Source organism: Carassius auratus, chromosome 14 (assembly GCF_003368295.1).
Source record: "Carassius auratus strain Wakin chromosome 14, ASM336829v1, whole genome shotgun sequence".
In the NCBI taxonomy this organism is placed as follows: Eukaryota; Metazoa; Chordata; class Actinopteri; order Cypriniformes; family Cyprinidae; genus Carassius; species Carassius auratus.
Window position 1 is genome coordinate 29,094,589 of NC_039256.1, and position 21,668 is coordinate 29,116,256.

The 21,668-nt window shown below is 36.6% G+C and overlaps 1 protein-coding gene across 4 annotated transcripts in view; it reads right to left on the reverse strand.

Annotated features, from left to right (window-relative positions):
* LOC113114243 (kelch-like protein 4) overlaps positions 1-21,614 on the reverse strand; it is a 35,376-nt gene extending 13,762 nt beyond the window's left edge. Inside the window, exons 1-5 of one of the 4 annotated variants that reach the window (XM_026281109.1) lie at positions 18,672-21,614; positions 17,885-18,562; positions 3,115-3,282; positions 1,800-1,936; positions 1,393-1,589 (exon numbers count right to left, since the gene is read on the reverse strand). In XM_026281109.1, the coding sequence (XP_026136894.1) occupies positions 1,393-1,589; positions 1,800-1,936; positions 3,115-3,282; positions 17,885-18,303 (921 nt within the window). In that variant the 5' untranslated portion in view covers positions 18,304-18,562; positions 18,672-21,614. Of the gene's footprint in view, positions 1-1,392; positions 1,590-1,799; positions 1,937-3,114; positions 3,283-9,798; positions 10,077-17,884; positions 18,563-18,671 lie in introns of those variants that run through there. The other 3 variants (XM_026281107.1, XM_026281111.1, XM_026281110.1) reach the window with 3 other exon arrangements.
* Positions 21,615-21,668: the final 54 nt, after the last annotated feature.

Consider the following 21,668-nt stretch of genomic DNA (forward strand, 5'->3'; position numbering starts at 1 on the left):
CTGACATCAGGATGAGACAGAAACAAGGAAAAACACACTTATCAAAATAGAAGTTTTTAATCTGAACACCACGGCGAGCCAACCAGGAAGCTCTGTTAACGCTGAGTTCATTACCAAAGCGACCGAACAGGAAATTGTCCTGCTTGTGTCCTCTGATTAGATTAACCTCTCTGCTCTGGAAAGCCCTTTGTAAACAGCCTGTGCAGATGTCCTTCAGGAGATAGCGGCTATCTTCCGAAGTTGTTTCCGTACTTGGGCAGAGAAATGTCTATCAAGCAAATGTGTTCTGTGAATCCTTGGGCTCCTGAGAATACTTAATATATTGCCATTATTTAACCAAGGCTACGTTTGCTAGATTTCTCACACATCAAAGAGCTCTGTGCAACTGACCACATGCTGAGATACAAAATGTCACATCATATCATTTTATGCTTGGAATTCTTTATGTCAGACAAGGCTTTAAAACCTGTGGCTTTTTTAATATGCAGGAAAAAAAAAGCTGAAGGTTATTAGTTTTAATGAACAAAAAGAAAGTATGGTCATGATTTACTAATCTAATATTGTTTAAAACCCTTATGAATTTATTAGTCTATAGAAAAGGAAATGTTATGAAGACTGTTCACGCTGCTATCTGTGTATCAATGAGCGAGCAGTCAATCTTGAAAATAGAAAAAATATATATATATTTAATAAAAAAAAGGTTTCTAAAAGCAGTCCATATGTCTAATGCACTCTGAAATCATATACATTTTAGTCTGTGATTTCCTCAAAATCTTGCTTAATAGACCTGATCACAGTTCACTTATAGCAGATGTTCTGCTATAAATTTCTCCTCGTGTTCCACAGAAAAAGTCAGTCATATGGGCTTCAAGAAAACATGCCAGTGAGTAAATTATTACTTGTCATGTTTTACATTATTGTATTGAAATCAGAGCAAGCTATGACATTTTCTACCATAACAGAAATGTATTCTATATATCCCAAGACTGAATGTTATCGCTGGTGAACCTTCAGTATTAGATATCAACACACTAAAACCCAATGAGACTGGCAATCAACAAGCATCATTTTAAAAGCCAAAACAACAATAGCAATATCAACCAGCAAATAGTACAACAATGCCACCACATAATTTATTTATGCCAGATTGCATGCTGGGAACATCGCCAGCACAGTACTGTAGACGATACACTAGTTAATCTGTAAATATACAAGGGATTACTGTAATGCAGACACATAATCATTAGGATTCTACAACACCACAGTCATTCAACTCCCATCATTTAATTGTACTTCTTCCGTTACTGCAGTGGAAATGACTATGGAAAGTCAGCAACTAGCAGTCCGGATAAATGTTAGCACTATGTTTAGCTATTTTATTGCAGGTCTTACCATAGTGTAGTTGTGAGCGACGTTCAAAAGATCCATGCATCCCTGAGCATCAGCAAACGAACGGATCCCCAGGCAGTTGGACGGGTGCAGTTGTTTCATCAGAAAGTTACAGCAGACCTGAATAACTTGTGAGAGCTGGAGGAGACAAGCAGCAGCTAAAAGACTTTCAATCGTCTCCTCTTTTAGCTCCAGGACTCCTGTACATTTGGAGAAAAATGGAAACTTTTCAGAATTATTCTAGGAACAAAATGTTATGTTTAACCGGTGTAGATTGATGAATGTTAAAACGGTTAGTTTGGGTTTGTAAACTAGTGTTTTGCTGGCACTGACAAAAAAACAGACGAATGTGACACTTCTGCTGCAAATAGCACATTCAAATAGTCTGCAAGTGTAATGCAGATACTCACCAGTATATGCGAAATGAACCAGCGCTCGCAACGCCTCAGGATCAACACCCTCCATTTTAATTTCCTCTTGTTTTGCCTCCCTCACATCATTGGTGAACATGGCAGCAAAGTAGTCTGAAACTGCGCTCAGGACAAGTCTGCAAAAAATGGCGCAAGTGGTTTATATATGTGACTGCATACTTCGAGATCAACTCAAACGACTTCTCGAGAGCAGTCTTCGTAGAAAATTCCTCCCTAAAAAAAGACGCAGCTATTTTCACCAGGTTGTTTCATGCAGCTCTGGGACGATGTTGATTGAGCTCAGTGTCAAACTGGGACACGCAGCTCAGATTTGGCTACAGAGAATTTTTCAACAGAATAGCATCAAAACACTTAGCGGCCGAGAGATTGCTTTAAATAAACACTGTTTTAGAGTCCTTGAAGAAAGTTCAACATGCTCCGTAGTTTGAAATGGAGCATGCAGCACAGTTTCGACACTTCTTGATACTACCATTTGCATATCTGTCCTTAAAGAAGTTCACACAGAAAGAACATTCGGTTTTCACTTTAATGTTGCTTCAAACCCAAAGATTTTTCTTTTTTCTTTTTGAACAATGTGCTCATTGCCCTTTTCCATGAATTTTAAATGAACTGGCCCTGATCTTTCAAGCTTCAAAAATAATGCAGAAGCATCAAAAAGTGTAAATGAACATGGTCCTTGTGTGCTATATTTTTTTTACTTTTCTGAAGCCGTATTATTGTGCGAGAAATAGACAGAATATCATAATTCATCTTTCATTCTTTTTATCTACACAGTGAAAGTTCACTCAACCAAAACACATCAAAAAAGGTTTGAAACAACACAAGGCTAAGTAAATAATAATTTCTTTTTTTTTTTTTTCACAATTTAGTTTTACACAGAAAGCCAACTTCGGATGGCTATATAAGAATATAGCATATGAATCATAAGCAACACTTTTTTTTTGGTGTTCAAAAGCTCCAGTCCAAATTTATTTCATAAAAAACCCCAAACAGTCCTTTATTCAAAATGTTAATTTTCATGTTCTGTAAAAGAAAGCCAGGTGAACTATTCCTCTAAAGTTAACTAAGAGTAAATTGAAAGCTTTAATACTAGGATTAAGTTTTAAGTAGCTGTCGAATAGTTTGATTCTGTCTAAGATGATAAATGTGAATTCAATCTCTTCTCAGTCGATTTCTGCAGAATTACTGCACTGCATTTAAAGCAGCGTTCCCTTCTGCACTGTTGATCTGTCTGTTTTCGCAAGAGAAAGTAGGACATTTGAAAGTAGGAAGACTTGATTCGACAGAGGCTCACCTGTGTGCGGGGATCTTGTGATCTCCAGCTATCAAAAGTACATCACACAGCTGCTTGTGCTGAAGATAGGTCTCCATCTTTCGAAAGGTCTGTTCCGCATGGTTTGTGGCCTGGAAAAACTCATCTGAGCAGTTGGAGCTCATCCTAGAGAAACTGCTCAAAGCCAACCTGTGGGAAAGAGGAAGAGCGGAGTTGAGCTGGGACCGAGCGATGTGTGCTTCTGTCAGTTTGATATGACGGTTTGATCTATGCGGGTGACTTAACCAACACCTGCAAAGGCTGTTGTGTCCACCTGTGACTTTATCTTTTATTTTCTCTTCAATTGACCCATCAGGCCTGAGGCTCCACAGAGTGACAGGTCATGTTGGTGAAAATGTGTTTGTGTTGCAGCAAAGCATGAGTCACGGACACTGTGGTGTTTACAGAACATTGTTCTAAACCTAACTACTGTTTACTCAGAGACAGGTCAGCTAAAAATACTAATTCTGTCATTTACTTTCCTCATATCATTCCAAACCAATATGAATTGCTTTCTTTGGTCCTAGCAATAGGTGATGCTTTGGAGCCCAAAAACAAAAAGCCTCTTGAGAATAGAATAGCTTGCAGGTTGAAATTGAGAAATGAAGCTGTTCAAATAATGACAGAATGTACATTTTGGTGATTATTTTTATTATTTGTGTACACATTCCTTAAATATGTGTATGGTAAAGGTTTGTATTATTTGGAAATACAGATTTAATGGATTATTTGGCTTACTATTGTCTCCTACGGCGGCACTTCAACTGGTTTACCCATGAGAAATTAAACAGGCGAAGCTTTCTAATATAAATTTGTAATATTGTTCTGAAAAAGCGCTTAGCTTCAGCAAACTTAATAAATATGTCATGAACAATTTTGTGACATTTTCCATCAATTTCCTCGAATATAAAAACAAAAATTATAATTACTTGGTAACATGCATGCTGTTCGTGTCATGATGAAAGAAACCCATTTGCATCCTTTTTAAACAATGATTGTGATGCATGATATCACAACTAAATCTGCTCTATCACGGTTACTTTTGCAATTTTAATTCTATTTGCTGGCTTGGACCAATTTATGGAGTTTGCACCCACAAAACAAGCTCTGGCAACGACTGTCACCATGTTGTGGGATGCAGTTTTCTGTATGCATGAATTATACATTGTGCAGAAGTAATAAAAACACTTCTTCTCTCTCCCAATTGGACATTAGTCATTCTGTGTATATCTTCCTTCACACTTGTGAGAGCTAAAATTGAAACCATTAGAGCTAAACTCCGTAAATAAGTGGATTGAAAGCCAGAGATTTCCAAAGGGGCAGATTACCACTTGCACAAACTTTGCTGTTTTTATTTATTTATTTATTTATTTATTCTTTTGGAGGCACAGGACTTTGTGGGGATCTGGTCTCTTCATAGAGTCTTGATAATGTAAATTCTGAGCTGCTCTCCCTGCAGACCGCTAGATTACAAGCCATTGTGCTGCATCTGAATAATCCCTCTGACTCGCAGCAAACAATCTAAACCCTTTATTTTGCTGTCCTTCACAGAACATATCCATGGCTGACATTTAACCAGTCCACAACACTGTATAAAAAGTCTAGCTGCCATAGGGACGTACTGTAGAGCTGTGCATTGTCTGAAATATATGCTATAGAGAAGGGCATTTCAAAAAAACTCTATGGTTTGTTGACCGCCGTCAACAAAGATTTGCATAACAAAAACAAAGCATGACCATTACAATCATTTTAATATCCACACGTCCTATTGTCCACTTCATCTTTCAACAAGAGTTGCAAAGCCATAAAGTTGGGAATGAATATTAACCACCTGATAAAAAGTTATGATCTCGTAAAAGTTTTAATTAAGAGTAAATCCCACTGGAAGCTATGCTCACTGGATCAATGGTTTTGTGACTCTGTCCTTAGAGGGACACATAAAGCAGAATTTTGCCCTTGTGTCCTCTACTTTAAAGCAGACATGCTCTATCATATAAGCTAGTTTTTTTTTAAGCATACAGCCATATAAATCACATTAATTCCAGAGTACATGCTTCTACTCTCTCTTTATAGCAGACTACATGTGATAAGTAGTCAGTTGGTGCATTTAGGATGATGGAGCTGGCTTGACGTGAGTTGGCTTGATGAGCAAGGTGACTCTCATACGGAATACGTTATCTTTATCTCTCTCTGGTCAGCTGTCAGGGGTTGGTGATCGCACTGATATTTACAAGCCGTGGGGGGTGGACTTCTAAACGTTTAAAATTGTCCTGGGGTTGCTCTGATCTAATGCCACATGCAAAGCCAAACTCAGGTTGTCTGGCTGACTGATCATATCAAATAGCCTGCTTTACATATAGAGCATCCAGTATGCTTAAAGAAACAGTTCACCCCAAAAAAAATTAATTTGCTGAAACTTAAGTCAGCCTCAGGGCATCCAAGATGTAATGCTTGTTTCTTCATCAAGAAGAATTTATAGAAATGCAGCACTGCATCACTTGCTTACCAATAGATCCGCTGCAGTGAATGGGTGCTGTCAGAATGAGAGTCCAAAAGCCTGCATGATTAATTGAATGTGATTGTCATGGGTGTTTGGTTAAAGCTGGTTCTGTAATAAGCAGTAAATCATCATCACCTGCTTTGAGATGGAGCAGTATTTACTACAAAGAGCCGTAGTTCACTGAAAAGTTACGCAAAAAAAACTGTAGACGATTTTATTGCATGATTATGAAATCGAAGAAATCATTTGCGATAATGAAAGCTGTTTGCGAAGCTTTTCAGTGAACTATGGCTTAGTCTTCTAAATGTTGTTCCATCTGAGAGCACGTGAAAATACCACATTTGATCAAATTTTTACTCCGTTCACTTCATAACGTCAGTCGAGTGTTTAAAATAAATCCTTCTGTGAAATGATGTGACTTCTTACACAGAAGGCACACAACATAATTCATAATATTCTAAGCGTTGATAATGGCACTGCATTATAAATACACTTTCATTTACTATAAAATAAGAAGAACGCAGATAAACCATATATTGTCGTAGTTGTGTTTATTAGCCACGTTGAATCATTGAAAGCAGTTAAATCTTGTTTATTCAGCTGCAGAAATATATTTAGATTTTAAGCGCGAGGGCGCCCTCTGGTGATATGCATGAAAATCGCAGTTTCTGTCGAATCACGATTTAGACTGCATTTCAATTCATCGCGCAGCCCTAGTCCAAACAGCAGTTAAAAACAATAATCCACAAGAAATCTGCACCCACTAAAATCCATAAATTTAAGTCTTGTAAAGCGAAAAGTTGGAAGTTTGTAGTAAACAAATCCATCGTTAACATTTTTTACCTAAAATCATCACTTCTAGCCACACCATAATAACGCTTCTTCAAGTTAAAAAGTCCATCCCCTGTTGTCCTCTGACATCAAAATCCACTGACTTGATAAGAACTGTTTACGACTATTGTACATGATTACTTGTGGATTATTGTGGACACTCATTCTGATGGCACCCGTTCACCTCAAAGGATCCATTGGTGACAAAGTGATTTAATGCTAAATTTCTCCAAATCCATTCTGATGATGAAACAAACTATCTACATTTTGGGTGAGGACAGTTTCAACTAATTTTTGGGGTGAACTATTCCTTTTAAATGTTTGCATGCTTCCTTTTTATTGTTTTGTGATAATGGTACTTTATATGACCTAAATGAATTAAATAAAGAGTGGTGGTTATTGGTTTTAAAGCAAGTGTCTGCTGATGATACACAAGACAATCAAGTGTTAAAGAAGACATTCAATTTACATTACTTTCTTTACATTATGCCAACTTGTTTTTGTGAATTAAAAGGGACACACTAGCAGCTGCAATACATTTAGACATTAAACAGTGTTTAGATTGTGTGGACAGCAAAGACGACCAGTCCCAGACTCCTTCTGGTCATTATAAAGTTGTTTTTTTATGCTAAATAGATGGGTGATTTATCTCACTGACATTATAACTACATTTGGGCACAGAGCTTGGTGTATTGAATAAGAAATAAGCCAACATAAGAAGGGCTGTAAAACCTAGATGCATTACTTTTGCTCAAAGGAATGCTGAGAGGACTTTTATGTCTACCAGTATCGAAGAACCAAATTGCTTCTGTATCACTTTCTGAAAGGTTGTAAATTTACTGAAAGTTTTCTTTCTGCCTGTGAAATTGGCTTTTTATATAAAGGGTCTTTAAGAGCTACAGTGCACCTAAAACATGATGCACAGCAAATAAAACATTTTTGTAACCCCTGAATAACATCTAACAAGTTTCCTACACATTTCATATATGTGTGTGCGTTAACATTGCTGTAAATGTTTGTTTTTCGTAAATTTATGCAGTTTTATTATTAATTGTTTTGATGTTTATCCATTTTATTTTCCATTATATCTCTCTCTTTTATTCGTTGTTGCTGTTCGAGTACTGCTTCTGGTTAAATAAATCTTCATATTGTTATGCACTGTGAACAGAAAGAATAAAAAGCTCAACGGTTGAAACTGCTGCATGACATATTTCATACTCGGAGGACTTTTATAGAAATCTATTTGTTGTGTTATCTGGTGCATTACATAACTCATCATATCTCCGTATCAGTACAGCATCTGAGCAGTTATTGAACTTGAGCTGTATCACTCTGTTCATGCAGATCAATAAAAAGTGGGCAGTTGTTGCAGTTACCTGAGCATTTCTTGACAAGAGCCTGCCAAAAGACTCTTCAAAAGCTATGTCAAGAGCCTGACACAGAGAGAGCATGTTATATGTGGAGCACCGCAAAGAGCTTCACCAGATTTTAAACACATCATTCCCTTTCTCTCTGAAACAGATGCTTAATATTATCAGTGCATCTGCTTCAGATAGTTTTTTTTATTATTATTTAAAAATGCTATTTGTTAAAGTGCACTAGCTCTGCATATGTTAAGTGTTCTGATCAATACAATCAACAAAAATGGCATAAAAATATTTATGTCTTCTCGATTTTAGTGGTGCAGTTGCCAATCAAATATGAATACAAATTGATAGAAAGCATTTCTAGAAACATTTCTTAAAATATTTTTCAAGGATGTTATAATAAATTATGTATGAGCATCTTTGCTCACATGCTTAATGCGCATTGGTTGACCTTTCGAGAAAAAGCTGCTAGCTGGTTGCAAACATACTGTAGCAGCCCTAAGCGATTTTATTTGGCAGGATCATATTCCTCATAGAACAGCACATAAATGCCTCTTTCTCGATTTCTGAAGTATGCTTTCTTATTCAGTGATGCACAGCGCACACATTATGTTGAATCTCCACAACAGCGCTTTCGTGCTCAAAACTGAATAACTGAACAAGTTCTGTGTGTCTGTGGGGTTTTCGTCCATTTTGAAATGTGCTTGCCTTTTTCAAAATTTCGTTGTAAATGATTTTTTTTTTTCCACATTGTCAATGTAAACAAATCTGCTTTTGAGTCTAATCTAATTCTTGTCAATATTTCAAGTACTACAAACATAAACAGCACCATCAGGATACTGAGACAAATGTAATAAAATACCAGGCCAATGTTTGCAAGGCGTTTTATTTTCTGACCTTAAATGCCTTGCATATCTATTAAAGCACCTGGCATGTTTATACATTTAGAATCCTAATAATATGTCTTTGTGTGTCTAGCAGACAATTCCATAACAATAAACTAAGTGAAGATGAATGAACCTCACTTCTAAAAGAGGATTACAGCTATCTGTGCTCGCTCAAAGCCGTGAGTAGAAATCATCTTTATCTCCAGACAGCTTAACTGGGGCTTCCTTCCTCCAGCATTTTCACCCACTGTCCTCGAAGTCTGATGTACTGAGTACAGTGGGGGCTCAACCTCATTTTTGGTTAGATCTTTATTCATGTAAGCCCCAAGATTAGTGTTGAAGGAACTATTTTCTTTCCGTTCGATAGCTCAGTTCCAGCAATCAAAGAGCATGTCTGTTTAAGAGATAAATATCCAACCGTCTGCATTCAGAAAGTGTTCCTTAAGTCATTTGTCAAAATGGGCATGAGTATGAGTAAATAAAATGAAAATTTCAAGGGATTTTCATTTTACATGCAAATTTTGTAAATTTTGCATGTATTATTATCTTGCATTATTTCAATTATTATAACATTAGAATTCATGTTTAGACACAATTAAGAATTTAATCATTAGATTATTTGTTAGTTTCTATTTGAATTATACTGTCCACATTAAGTAGAAATGTAATTTGAACTGGAATGAAAGAAAGAGGAATTTACTGAATTGAAAATAAATAAACACAAATAATGTTATTCTAAGCAAGTGTTTAAAGGTACACGTATTTTTCGGTTCGTCACGTGTATCAAACGCACAGCCTACAGTTTTGTTAAATCGATCCATGTGCAGATTGATTTCTGATTTAAAAATTGTAGGCGACAGCAGCCTACCGTTTATAATGATATGTTTTAATATTGCGAACACAGAGGACTCAATGTGAGCTGCTGCAGCCTGGAACAGTACACGAAACACGTTGTTTTAGACACGTGATGTAATATAATGCTTCAAACTAAATCATAAACATGCGCGACTGGCCCTCCTGTCAGATGCGTGTTGTTCAATGCGTTTGTGACAGTTTGCATTATTTGTGTAGGCCTACTTACCTGAAAATGTTTGAAATTATCGCGAGTATTTCCATTTTGCATAAATGCTCATCCTGACGCCGAATCGACGTTTCGGAAACTTCAATGAAAGGGGCGTCGGTGCGCGCGTGCGCGTCAAGACGGAGCTCATTAAAATACGAGCTCAGTAAAAGTAAAATGTATGTTTAGCACGTTTTGCATTCAAAGGTTTAAGCGTATGAAATCTGTCCCCCTATTGACAACAGCATCAGAAACTGTGACAAACGTTATTTCTGTGAAGACTACCTTTCACCCCTTAAAGTGTTTTTTTTTTTTTTTTTTTTTTTTTTTACATTGGTCCATACATAATTAGCCTATTGCAAAAAAAATAAATAAAAATAAATTGAAAGCGATAGCTACCTGCCAGAGTTTATTTTGCTACAATGATAATCTTCCCTTATTTTCCTAAGGTAGGTAGCCTACCTAAAATAATGACAGAAATATCACAGGGGGCAGCCACAGTCTATGGGCTTCTTATAATTTTGTTGTAATAATGATCATATCTACATTTATTGCTATAAGCCATCCGAAACTCTTTAACAAGAAAAGCCATGAAGACTAGGCCTATTGAACGGTTATTGGCCTTTGTGGCTGTGAACACATAATATTGCTGCTGTTGTATAGCAATCAAAATAACTTATTGCCTCAACATGCCTACCTACAGTATTTATGAATTCCACTTGTCAAAAAGTCAGCATACTTTCAACCCAGACTGAATAGATCGAAGGTGTGGCTGGTTCCTTCCCCAAAGTTAAAGGGATAGTTCGACCAAAAATAAAAATGTGATGTTTATCTGCTTACCCCCAGGGCATCCAAGATGTAGGTGACTTTGTTTCTTCAGTAGAACACAAAAAAAAGATAAAAAAAAAAAAAAAACTTGCAGTCTGTCAGTCTTATAACGGATGTGAATGGAAATCACGTCTAAAACATACAAAAAAAAAAATTTCACAAACAAAGCCAAATTAAACCCTGCAGCTCGTAACGATACATTGATGTGTAAAGACACAAAACGATCGGTCTGTGTAAGAAATGTGTTTTAGCCATGATTCCCATTCACCTCCATTATAACTGATAGACTGCAATGGTTTGTTTTAAAAATCTCAGTTTGTGTTCTACTGAAGAAACAAAGTCACCTATATCTTGGATGCCCTGGGGGTAAGCAGATAAACATCACATTTTTTATTTTTTGGTGAACTATCCCTTTAATGCCTGAAGTTAGAAAGGATGTATCAATCGATTTACTAACTGAGATTTTCATTCAGTTTTAGCCTTATACATTTGAATAAGTGGGTAATGCCAAAAGAAGGTGTCTTTTTTTTAACATGTTGATTCTTAGACTGAGCTTTACTAGTCATTAATATCCCCGCACCCATTCAGTGTCAAAACATTGTCAGCTGATGATCCATTGCGTTTTTAAGATAAAGGTTAATTGCCTGAAATTGGCTTTTAATAATCCACATTCTGCAAACAACTTCTGTGAATGCATTATTAATGAGACAACAACAAAAAACATTATGAGCAGCAATACAGGTCACAGATCTTCAGAGCCTTTAATTAGATTGCACTGAATATAAACATACCTCTTGCGGAAACAATGGAAGCACAATTACCTAGTGTATCAATATGTCTTAATATTCAGTGTTATTACCCTCTCCATGTGGTAGTTAAAACATGGTGAAGTGCATTAAAACATTTTACTTTGATCATTGTTTTATTTATTGTCCTTTGTAGAGAACTGTTCCTATTCACGAAAACACAATATATATGTTAAGAATTTTAGTTTTTGCTTTTAGGGTTGTTTCTCTTTTCTGTCTTTCATGTGAGACCATTTTAGCTACAATTCAGTACAAAGATAAAGTTAGAGAGGATATTTGTAAACGTAACCACACACAGCTCTTCAGAAGCCGAACAGGTGCAAAGATGAAAGCATGTTTTTCAAAGTGCTATAGAACCTCCAGGTCAGACCCTGCTTATTATCATAAGTATTGCACTTTTTTCATTATCTTCAGAGTATGATCCCCCCTTCAGTGTCTCATCACCTATTTACCTTGCTAACCATCTGCAAGGTAAATAGTGCTTGCCTCAAGGGTTACAAAAACTGTGCAGAAAATTCCAGTACGCTACACCAGTGCTGTATTCTTAACCTCAAAGGAAAAGCTGCGGCTCAGCACCCAGGAAACTCACATGCCTTTAAGAGTGATTTGACAGAGTGGCTTTGTACACTATTTAAATTGGCTTGTTAAAATATACAGTATGCGTGAATCCGTTATGTTGTAAAATGAATCTGTTTTTCCACATCATATTCAGTAGGAAAATGAAGCCAGATGTTTGCTAAGTGTGCATTTTTTTTCTAATATCCTATTCTCAGAAGATGCAAATTATGAACATCTACCAATTATGCTGAGGCTAATAGACATGTTGAAAAGCTGAATTATAATTTGATTGAATGCGGAACACTGTTAGCATAATTTATTGCCTGGCTATAATGTATTGATCCCAAATGACAACAAATCCTGAATTATCAATAATTATGCTAATAGATGCATTTCAAAGACAAAAAAAAAAACATTCTACTGCAGAAATACAGAAGTGAGTGTCACTTTTAACTGTGAAAAATATATTGCGTTTTAAAAATAAATACTGTAAACGGATATGTACAAATACATTGTATATGCATTATAGTGATTTAGACATTATAAACACTGCAGATTGTTGACTGTAAAGCAGATGTTTTTTTTAGATAGTCATGTTAATGTGATATGAAACTAATTATAAAGGCTACTGAGCTTTCTGCCTTTTGGATTAACAGACTGCTGCCGTCTTGAACTATAAATCTTTATGCGTTGACTGCTGGCACCCTTTGAAAATAAAATAAAATGTAACTTTTTCTTTCTTTTTTTTTTTTTTGCTGCTGCCTTTTATTAAAATTTTTATAAAAGCCCCTGTGAAGTTTAGATATTTCCATCGCTTTTGTGCGATGCTTTCTTTTGGAAACAAAAACATAATTCACTGATTAATTAGTAAGGACCCAGCTTTGAACCAAAATCTTGATTTATAAAGACTTTAAAGCAATCTTTCGAAAAAGCCCATTTCAATACAATGTTTATAAGAAATAGTGTTCAATAGTCATTTGCTCCATCTCTTTAAACTTCAGTTATTTTAATACTTTAAACCAGCTGCAATCATTTCTTCCACAACACATTCAACAGTGAACTCGCCTCTTGCGTATTTTCCTCCTCTCACACTACATTTCCATTCCTCAACCTCTTCAATGTCTCTTGCCCTGTCAATGCTATATGAAGATACCATAAATCTCTCCCTGAAATGAAGCTCTACTCATCCTGGGACAAGATGGTGTCATTATTTTCCAAGGCAATTGAGATATCATTCAACATAACGGCTGCTGACTCAAGTCTCTGCTGTTTCCTTATTAAAGGGTCACGGCCAAAATTCCTCTTATAGACAGCGTTTCATCAAAAGAAAAGGATGGTCTTTTTTCACAAGGACTGCTCAGCTAGCAATGCACTGATACTATTTTTTAGAATGCATTTTTCTGATACGACAGCATTTGAGAGCTTAAATATGTTAAAATGGCATGCAATCCAGGTAAATATAGTACTGTGTGTGGTTATTTGAAAGACACCTACTAGTAAATCATTATTTTTATGTGCACTAATTAATTAACAGAGAAACAATGATCAAGGGCTATAAACATTTTAATCTAAATGTATTTAAATATATCTTATCTAAAACACAACATAATTCCAACATACATCCATTTGTATAGTAGTATATGGCTTCTCTGTGTACAGCTACGGAAACTGCAAAGAATTTCCAAAAATCCTTCAGCAAAACTACTTCCAGCGAGTAATTACAGTGTGTTTAGACAATACTCCTTTTGAACTCTCTTAGCCTTTCACCAGATTTCATGAAATAATTACAGTGCATTCAAGACAACGCTTTCAAAACTTTAGGGAATGGTCATTAGCATTTCATCAAACATGTTATCAAGTCTGCCGTCGTGGCGAATTAAAAACTGCCTAAAGATGATTTTCTACTTATTTCATTGCTGTTATTTTGTCATTATGGCACTATACAGACGTGTTAAGTCGACCTGGTGATATTTTCATAAGAATGCTTGATATGAACTTGAATTTGCACATAACAGTGTTGTAGTTGTAGTTGAACACCCCATGACCCTTTGCAAGCCAGCATGCTGTCAGCTTGTCAGACTAGTTGAAGAAATGGTAACACAGATCACAGACATGGCCCTGAGCCCTTTACGCCTGCAGGGATATGTAGGACACCAAACATTGCTCTTTCTCTCTCTCTGCTCTGCCTTTTGAAAATATCAGAAACAGACGTTTCACATAAATATGAATTTACTTGAAATGAGTGTCTATTATAGTGAATAGGCCTAGTTTAATAGCCCAACTAAAGATTATGCATGTTAGATTAGTAATATACTGGTATGAGTGCATGTTTAAATAGAACAGTAGAGTTCGTGTTCACATTTATCCAGTTTTTGAGGTAAAATTTATTGAAAAACAATCCATTTAAGAGATTTCTGCTTGAAGTGTCAGCATGCCCTCCACTAACATGATCTTACTGGTTCAGTTCATCATTACAAAATCACCATGACCTCTCTAATTTCAGCATATATTATATGCCTCTTCATCTCGCTTTCTGTTTGAAAAAATAGCCCTAAAAGAGATGGATATTTCATCAATCCCTTGAATTATTTATGACGAGCAGGTCTGAAGCCTCAATATTACAGAAAATCGACAAAAACATTCTAAACATAGTATTCAGCAGTTTTCATCAATTCCCACAGTGATACAGCTTCCAGGCTGAATCCAGATTAATTTCTTCCCTAAAATATTTTATTCATTACTGCCTTGGCTGCCTCACATGGTTTTGAGGTTCCAGTGATTTGACGTTTCACTGCTAATGAAATCCACGAGTACTATATCAGATGAATATAGCTTATACAGCATACACTATTAAACATGACATGTTTGAGACATTTCATAGTAATGTGTTTTATTTTAATACATTTTTAAAGGTAACATAATTGTGCATCGTGTTGTGAGACATTTATGTCAATGCAAAGTCTTTCCTAGCTTTTTCATCATTTTTATTAGCAGTGCTAGCTAGTGTGGAGAGGAGAGGAAACGGATGGGGGGACGATAAGTATGGAACATTTTGTATTTAAATGATTGTGTTGATAGATGATAGAAGTTAAGTCCTATATAGTTCACCCATAATGAACCGCAAGAGGATGAGCATTCTGATTCTGCATTTTCAAAACAACTCCTAAGGCCAAATGTGTCCTAAAATTCATATCCAGCTCATTTTATATACATGTTCTCTTTTTCTGCTTTATAATTGCACTCTAATGCATTACAACCTCCTCTTCAGTTAGCTCTCCTTCACTGATGAATGTCACACAGGGCAATAAAATGCATAACCAATGAACAGTTATTTTTTGCCCTTTGGGTAAAAATGTGCATTGAGGAACTTGGTCTGAACTCACTATTAACTCACACACAGAGATGCACAACAAAATCCCTAGTCTAGAGGCACATTAAAGGCCTCATTTCCATTACACTGAGCTGTAAGGGAAATTTATGCTTTATTTACGCATTTTAAATGAAAAGTGATAAAAGGACGGGGAAGAAAAACACAGAATAACAAACAAATGTAACAGGAGATGTATTATTGTATACCTAGAGGCTCTGAGGTATGATGATTTAAAGCACATGATGGGAGAGTCTTTAGGGATCAAATCTCTTTTGTTTCTATCTAGATCTCTGATTAAGTATTCATAACACAATGCATCATAGCCTCACTGTGGCACTCATGAAAACACAGCAGTTCATTTTCAGGGGTTATGAATGAGTTTCTAGTGTATAAGACTAAATTAGCTATTTGTCTACTAATGTCATGAATGAATGAAAATAGAGCTTTTTCCATGTTAGATGAAGAATGAAGTCATGTTACTTAACTTCACAATACCATATCAATCAGTGGACACGGCTATTAACACTAAGAAAAGCTTTCAGACCAGCAAAGCAATTAACATAAGCTTTTAAAGGGTCAAAACTTGAAGTTTGAGAGTTCATGTCATGCATTTATAAGCCATTCAGATAAGACTGACGTGAAGATGGCTCAAGAAGGAATATTTTTGCCAGATTTACCTAATTTATTTATTGTATTTGACCTGAATTGATTCTATTACCATACTTTTAAAAGATAAAAGGCCAAAAAAAAAAAAAGCAACACCGCACATGCTCTAAAATATTTATAGACTCATAAATATCCATGGGAGATGTGCCTATAGCAGAGGATATAGCAGAGATTCATTGGGTGCCACAAACCCATGGCTAACTATGTGAATATAGTACGATGTAGTGTTTTTAATGCCCCTCGAGCCATGCATCGCACGTGTTTGTGAGTCTGCGATCAGTCCAGCCCTAGTTGCAACTTCAGGCAATGCTCCTTGCCGGGACAAGCAAGACTGAATAAATAAAAATCCATTCACACAGGGAGTTTACATGTTAAAAAAAATCCTATATTGCAAATGAAGGGGAAAAACAGGACATAACTGATAGTGATAGTCTATGCATGCATAAATTGTTAACTAAAAATACTGGAAATGCTATGATCATATTTTAAAAGGTATTGGAAAACAATAATATAAAGCATTTAAATTATCATTAAAATGCTTTTCTCAGCTATATTAATATATGTGATTAATCAACATATCATGCAATTAATTTGATTTACATATTTGAATCACTACTTGATACACTACAAATATGTTATTCTTAATCAAGGCTTATTTAAATTCAATATTAATTCTGTCTAAACACAAAAGCATTTGATGGACAGTTATAGTTTTATGTGCATATGCATAGGGGCTTGTATATTCATAAAAGACTATAAAAGTTAATCCAGTATAGAACATGATGGACTATTCATGTGGCGCATTTTTTGTGTGAGGTTTTGCTTTTATCTCCCATGACATCATCTTTTAGCGTGGGTCAGTCTTGCCACTTCCTTATCGGAGAAGATGTTTACTTCCTGCCTTACGGTGACATTATGCTAGAAAGAGCCACTCAGAGAAAAAAAAAACAAGACCTATCTCTGCTAAACAATCAGTATTTAAGATGTGAATTGAAAGCATCTGTGGAAGTAGGGCTTTATAATCTCATAAATATCGATCGATTGTAGCAAGCAAATTAAATGTCCTCTTTCTCTCGAACTGCGTAAATATCATCCCCACTAAAGATAATTCATCCTGTTGCCCTTCCCAAATTTATAGCCCTTGCGCCAATGGTCTGTGATGTAATGGTATCCTCTCTGTAGCATTTATAAGTCAGAGGATGCATGCATTAACATGCCGTGAAATATTCCTGCTTCAGGTTATGAAAATGCAGGCTGCTAAAACCACCTCACGGCTCACAGAATGTGTTATACTGCCGGCTATATCCAAACGCCTCTGTGTTTTCTGAGATGTCTGCTTGATGAATAATTTATCTGTGGGTATTTCAGAGCTGTGCTTCTACAACCCATGTGCCATGTGAATGAACTATTCCCAGGTGAGCAGTGGTGGCAGCTGCAATGGTGGAGTTGATTGAAAAATGATACTCTCCGAAGACCGAAGCGAAGTGTAAGTGGCGGCCCTGAGTACTAGCAACACAACCAATGAAAATAACACAAACTGTCATTTCTGAGTGAATTTCACTAGTGTAATGAGCCTGAATAAAATGACAGTGAAATACTGTACTTGTATTCAATCCTGATGCTCCCTGGGGCTTAACGTAAATCCACTCCGTGCCAAAATAACACCTCGCTCATCTCTTGGCACAGTACTGTCTGTTTTCATTACTGCATGAAGGGCAAAAATAGGATTTTCATCTAAAAACGGCAAGTTTTCCATTTACAGACAGAACTTAGTCGCTTGCACCCTGCATGTGTTAGCTGACAGCAGCAGGCACCTCTTCACACATATGGTTATACGGTTCTATTTCTGCACTAAGCTTTTTTTTCTTTTTTTTTTTACCTGTCTGTGGCTTCCTCCTCACAGGGTTCCTCCGGATTGCTCTTCAAATCCTCATGGCTGCTCTTCGCATCTTCCTTCCTGGCACCGCAAGGTGAGTTGCTCTTGGGAAGCTCCTCGCTGACTTGAAGGTGCTGGATGATGTTTTGCTGGTTCCATGATTGATCGCCTGGTCTGACATAAACAGGCGTGGGTCCAGGGTTCGGTGCCAGAATGCTGTGCACAGGGCTGTTGTTCTTGCGGAATCCTCCTCTGTCCCGGGAGTGACTCTTCAGCCGGACCGGTGTTCCCCGGTGGTCGAAACCTTCCTGTTGGATGTAGCCCCCATTCCCAGCTGAGGTCTGAGTGTTGTGGCTGAACCAGCGCCAGCGGAGCCTGAGGATCTGCTTCACGTCAAACTCCTTTTTTCCAGACACAGACATCCTATTCGCCCTCGATGCAATGCCAGTGGCACATGGAATCAGAGGAATAACGAGGCTGAGTCTCGGCTTCAGAGGCTTCACCTCTTTTGTCTTTGTTGCCGGTTCTGGCTAATAAAAGGACGGTGTCTGCAGCTTCTGCCTTGTGTCTTATTCCCCCTCTTCTCCAACTCTGTCTGCTCCTTGTCCTTAGTTATAGCACACACATGATATCCTCTGCCTGTACCACCCTCCTCACTTCCTTTTGTCGTTCTGTGTCTTTCTGCACATACGACACACACACACACACACACACACACACAACACAGAAAATTAGGAATGCTTACAGCATCCTGCTTTGATTCCAGTCGCAGATAATGAACAGCTCTTACCCGGGAAGCTGAGGTGCCAAACTGACAGGACGCAGAGGTCAAATCTTAGTAGGGAAAATCGTCTAGCCCGGGTAGGAAAGCCAAAACCAACACCATCTCCTTCCACAAGCAGCATCATCTGTGCTCGCACTCACACTCTGCCCCTTTCCTTTCTGTGTGCACACACATGCTCTTTCCCTCGCTCTAGCTCTCTCTCACTCTTCACGCATGCACATAGACATGTCTCCTTGCACAGTCCCCCCATCTGATGGGATCCCCAGGGAGACAGTCTCATCCTCTCAGCGAAGGAAACCATGCAGAAAAAATATTCTCTCCCGGTCTGTCTCAAGCCGTAGTGACAGATAAACACCAAAGTGTTTTACTGTTTTGACTTCACCAGTTAGTATTTCATCTCATGTAATGTTTGTTAGTATGAGACTGTGCTGTAAAATTGTGGTAAGAATGCATGCATACATCTTCCATTTATATATCCAAAACATTCTTTGATCTCTGAATACATTAACTTACGAGAAATATGTTCGTTGATGGTCACAACATTTTTATTTTTTTTACGCAAACTGAAAAAAATCCCCCTTAAACTGTAAATATGGAGGGAAAAATATTTATCACAATACTTATATTTGTTGATGTTGGTATGTGATCACATTAACTAATTATTATTATTATTATCTGAGTGATTTTGTTTATCTTGTAGACTGTTAGAAATGGTAGATCTAGATGCGCTGCAATGTATGTCATCTTGCTCATTGTCTGTTTGTATCATGTGCATTGCATTCAGTTGGCTGTCCTTTTGCTATTATGAATATGGATACCATCCCATAATCCTTTATATGGTATCTGTTATGCTGAGAAGTTCCCTTTGCTTTATTTCTTAGAGTGGCAGATGGGGTTTGAGGCTCTGAAAAATTTGCAAATCAAAACATTAAAAATAAAATTAAAAGAGAGAGCCACAGGTCTTGTTTTAAGGTGATATGTACCAAAATCAATGTTCATTACAATATTTTTTTCAATATGTTCAATTTACATATTTAATATATTGCTGTTTTGTTTTTTATTTATATAGCAATTATGCTTAGTTTCAGAACATTGTTATAAGAATATTTGAACAATTTGTGAAATATTTTGCACCCTGTATCCTATATCCTGTGTTTCAATGGGGAAGTTGTGACCTAGTGGTTAGAGAGTATGATTCCCAACCCTAAGGTTGTGGGTTCGAGTCTCGTGCTGGCAATACCACGACTGTGATGCCCTTGACCAAGGCACTGAACCCCCAGCTGCTCTGTGTGCACTTTGGATGGGTTAATAAACGCAGAGCACAAATTCTGAGTATGGGTCACCATACTTGGCTGAATGTCATGTCACTTTAAAGAGGAATTATTCATAAGAATTAGTTCTCTCGTTTACAAGACTTGAAAAATGTCTACTATTTGTTTGTATAGTGGTACCAAATTGATTTTGTGAAATGCTCAAAATGCTACAACAAAGTTGTCAAATTCAGCCATTGCGAGTTGCTCTGAATAGAAAACAAAATTGACTGTCATCCAGTTTCCAGTCATCGTGGCAGATAAGTTGAATAACAGGCTTGAATGTGTACATATAAAAATCTAATTTGACTTTTCTATAGTTTTGAAATAGTTTTACATATAAAGTTTAAAATGTTGGACATATATATATATATTTTTTTTTTTGCTTTAAAACTTACTATCAGTATTCATATCGCTCAAAACAATTTAAAAAGCTTAATATATCAATAAATTGAGTCTGATCAAAGATTTATATTAGTACCAAATATAAGGGCACAAAAAATAAACCATTTTAATTTTCAAGCTTAGATGTACTTATTTTTGTATAACATACTTTCTCAGGTACGTCCAACATTTTACACTTTATATGTAAAACTATTTCAAAACTATAGAAAAGTCAAATCAGATTTTTGTCTTTACGCACACACACACACGCAGTATATATAAATCCTCTGAAAAGGATTTTGAGGCATAAGACATATATAGGTGAATATTTAAGTGCAAAACCAGTAAACACCAGTATGAACTGAAATAAAAGCACACTCTAGCCTATTACTCCTGTCAGAGTCAAGGACACCATCTGTTCAAGTCTCTTTGATACAAGAGATGTCAGCTTAGACTGCTGCTCCTGTTTTATTCACAAACATCTGCCCTACCAGATAAAGAGAGATTCTTCCTACCTGCAGAACACATAAATAATCATTAATCATGAAGGAACAATACTCCAAACCCATTCTCTTAATGCACTGGTTATTTTCCGGTGTTAATGCAGATTTGACTCTATTATTATAACTGTAGTATGTGTCATTTTACCTCCTTTCAAAGCCTCTTTTCATGGCATTGACTTGACAGCTAGGCATACAAACTGGAAAACAGTTTACTTATAATAAATTCTATAAAATAATATTGACAAACTTGGAGTGACCAGAAATCATAAGGATATCATTACATTAAAAAGTTTGGAATGTGTACGTATAAAACAGCACAGGACTCTCAGAATCAAACATGTTCAAAGACAAAAGAAATAAACCCTTATCCACTCAATCCCTTGTAATGTGAGTAGCATAGTAAAAGACAAGCATTTATGTCTTACCTTTCAAACTGAATAGGAAAAATATGGGTGCTTGCCTGTATTCCTCTCAGCTTATAAGTCGCTTGTCATAGGTTTCAAGCTAACCATAAAATAGATGGCCTCTTTTCTTTCTCACCCCAGTTCTGCTAACAAATATCTGCATACAAAACAAACCACACGTTCCTCCCTCAAAGGAATTTCCTGATCATTTCCTTCCTTGGTACTGGTTTGAAGAATCGGGACAGGAAAGCCATTTCCTGTTTTCTTGGAGTTGGCTCCTATCAAAAGTATTCAAAGAAAGCTGAAAGCATAACGGCCAGATTCAACACATTTGAAAAAATGCAACCTTGTTTTAAGGAGGATGTTGATATTAATATTCAAGTTAATGTTGCAACAAAACTG